The following is a 1,902-nucleotide window of genomic DNA, read 5'->3' on the forward strand; positions in this document are numbered from 1 at the left end:
CCCCCCCGACAGCCCCCTCCCCCCCCACCTGTGGATGAGCCCACCTCTCTACCCGCGCCCCCTCTATTTCCCATTCCCCCCGAGAAAGCCAGCCAAGGAGACTGGGGTCATGATCCCTCGGCCAGACCCCCCGCACTGTCATCTCTCTCGCTGGAGTTCTCGGGCCCCTGAAACTGGGCTCCAGGCTCTGGCTGCGGAGATAGGAAATGAACCGCGGCTTTAGCCGGGTGTAAGTGCCCCCCTCCCCATTTATCATTTTTGTTGTCATTATTTTTTAATCCTCACCCGAGGATATTTTCCCATTAATTTTCAGAGAGAGTGGAAGGGAGGTGGAGACACAGAGAGAAACATCGATGTGAGAGACACATCGACTGGTTGCCTCCTGCACGAGCCCTAACCAGGGCCCAGGCCGGGGTGGGGAGCCTGCAACTGAGGTATGTGCCCTTGACTGGAATCGAACCTGGGACCCTTTGGTATGCAGGCCGACGCTCTGTCCACTGAGCCACACTGGCTGGGCTCCCCCTTACCCCCCATTTAAAGGAGCCGGTGAGGGTCTACCCGGGACGCATTGCGCTGTTGTGGGAGGAGCAGGTAGTTCTCCCAGGAAACCCTCCCTAGTGGCCAAGGAGACCCAATGGGCTTATTCTTCATTCTTTTCAATGAGAGAAATCGGGGGTTAAAATTGCGTTTGTAAAGAAAGAAAGACACCGGGGCAGGCTGGAGGGGTCCATGCAGGGGAAAGGGGACATACGTAATCCTTTCAACAACAAAGATTTTTTTTTTTAAAGTTACGATCGTGTTAAAAAAAAAGAGAGAAAGAAACTTGAAGCCTTGTCGGCCGGTGTGAAGGCGCGGAGAGAGCTGCCCGGCTGGCGGGGTTCTGTCCGCTGGGAGCACGCGGGGTTCCCTGGCGACAGACAGACACCCCACCGTGTCCCCCCTCTGCTTGTACCTCGCAGGACGGAGGATGTCAAGGAGAACGTGCTGGCCGTCTCCCTCGTCGTCTTGGTGTCGCTGCTGGGCTTCCTGACGCTGACCCGCGGCTTCTGCAAAGACCTGTGGGTGCTGCTCTTCTGCCTGGTGATGGCCAGCTGCCAGTACTCCCTGCTCAAGGCAAGCCCCCCGCCCCCCCAAAACCCCCCACTGTGCGCGCGGGAGCCCGAGAGGTGCTGACACAGCCCCTTCTGATTTGTATTCTAGAGCGTCCAGCCCGACCCCGCCTCGCCCATCCACGTAAGTGTCCGGGGAGACACGTTGCTTGTCTTGTCTGCGTGGGTTGGAGACAGGCAATGGCCAGCATCCACTCCAGTGGTTCTCAACCTTCTGGCCCTTTACTTAACGGGAAAGGCCAATAGTACATGAGCAGAAATTGCCGAGGTGAGAAATACACTCAGAATCCTTGTGAATGGCCTGCCCAGGTCAGCCTCTCTCACTTCATGCCACCCCTCCCTCCCATAGTGCCTCCTGCACCCGGCCCTCCCGCTGACGTCTTAGCAGCGTCCCAGCCTCTGTGCACCCCTCCTTTGCCCTCTGACTCCCTCAGGTGACCCCAAACCTTCTCCGGCTCTGAGATCCCCCCCACTGTCTCCCATTCGGCAGCCCTGCCCGTCCCAGGGCCTCCCCGTCCTCCTGAGTGAGGCTCTGTGACCAGCCTCAGCCCCTTTGTGTCAACCCCCTAACCCTCCCTTGTTTGTCCTGCACACCCACCGACAGCCCCCTCCACCCCCACCTGTGGATGAGCCCACCTCTCTACCCGCGCCCCCTCTATTTCCCATTCCCCCCGAGAAAGCCAGCCAAGGAGACTGGGGTCATGATCCCTCGGCCAGACCCCCCGCACTGTCATCTCTCTCGCTGGAGTTCTCGGGCCCCTGAAACTGGGCTCCAGGCTCTGGCTGCGGAGCC

At 59.4% G+C, this 1,902-nt stretch overlaps 1 protein-coding gene across 1 annotated transcript in view; it reads left to right on the plus strand.

Moving 5' to 3' along the window:
• The window catches only part of PCNX2 (pecanex homolog 2 (Drosophila)), a 119,286-nt gene that overhangs the window by 36,830 nt on the left and 80,554 nt on the right, over positions 1-1,902 (plus strand). The window contains exons 10-11 of the mRNA XM_015560584.1: positions 960-1,113; positions 1,201-1,233. Coding sequence (XP_015416070.1) covers positions 960-1,113; positions 1,201-1,233 — 187 coding nt within the window. The remainder of the gene's footprint in view (positions 1-959; positions 1,114-1,200; positions 1,234-1,902) is intronic.

Source organism: Myotis davidii, unplaced genomic scaffold (assembly GCF_000327345.1).
Source record: "Myotis davidii unplaced genomic scaffold, ASM32734v1 scaffold295, whole genome shotgun sequence".
In the NCBI taxonomy this organism is placed as follows: Eukaryota; Metazoa; Chordata; class Mammalia; order Chiroptera; family Vespertilionidae; genus Myotis; species Myotis davidii.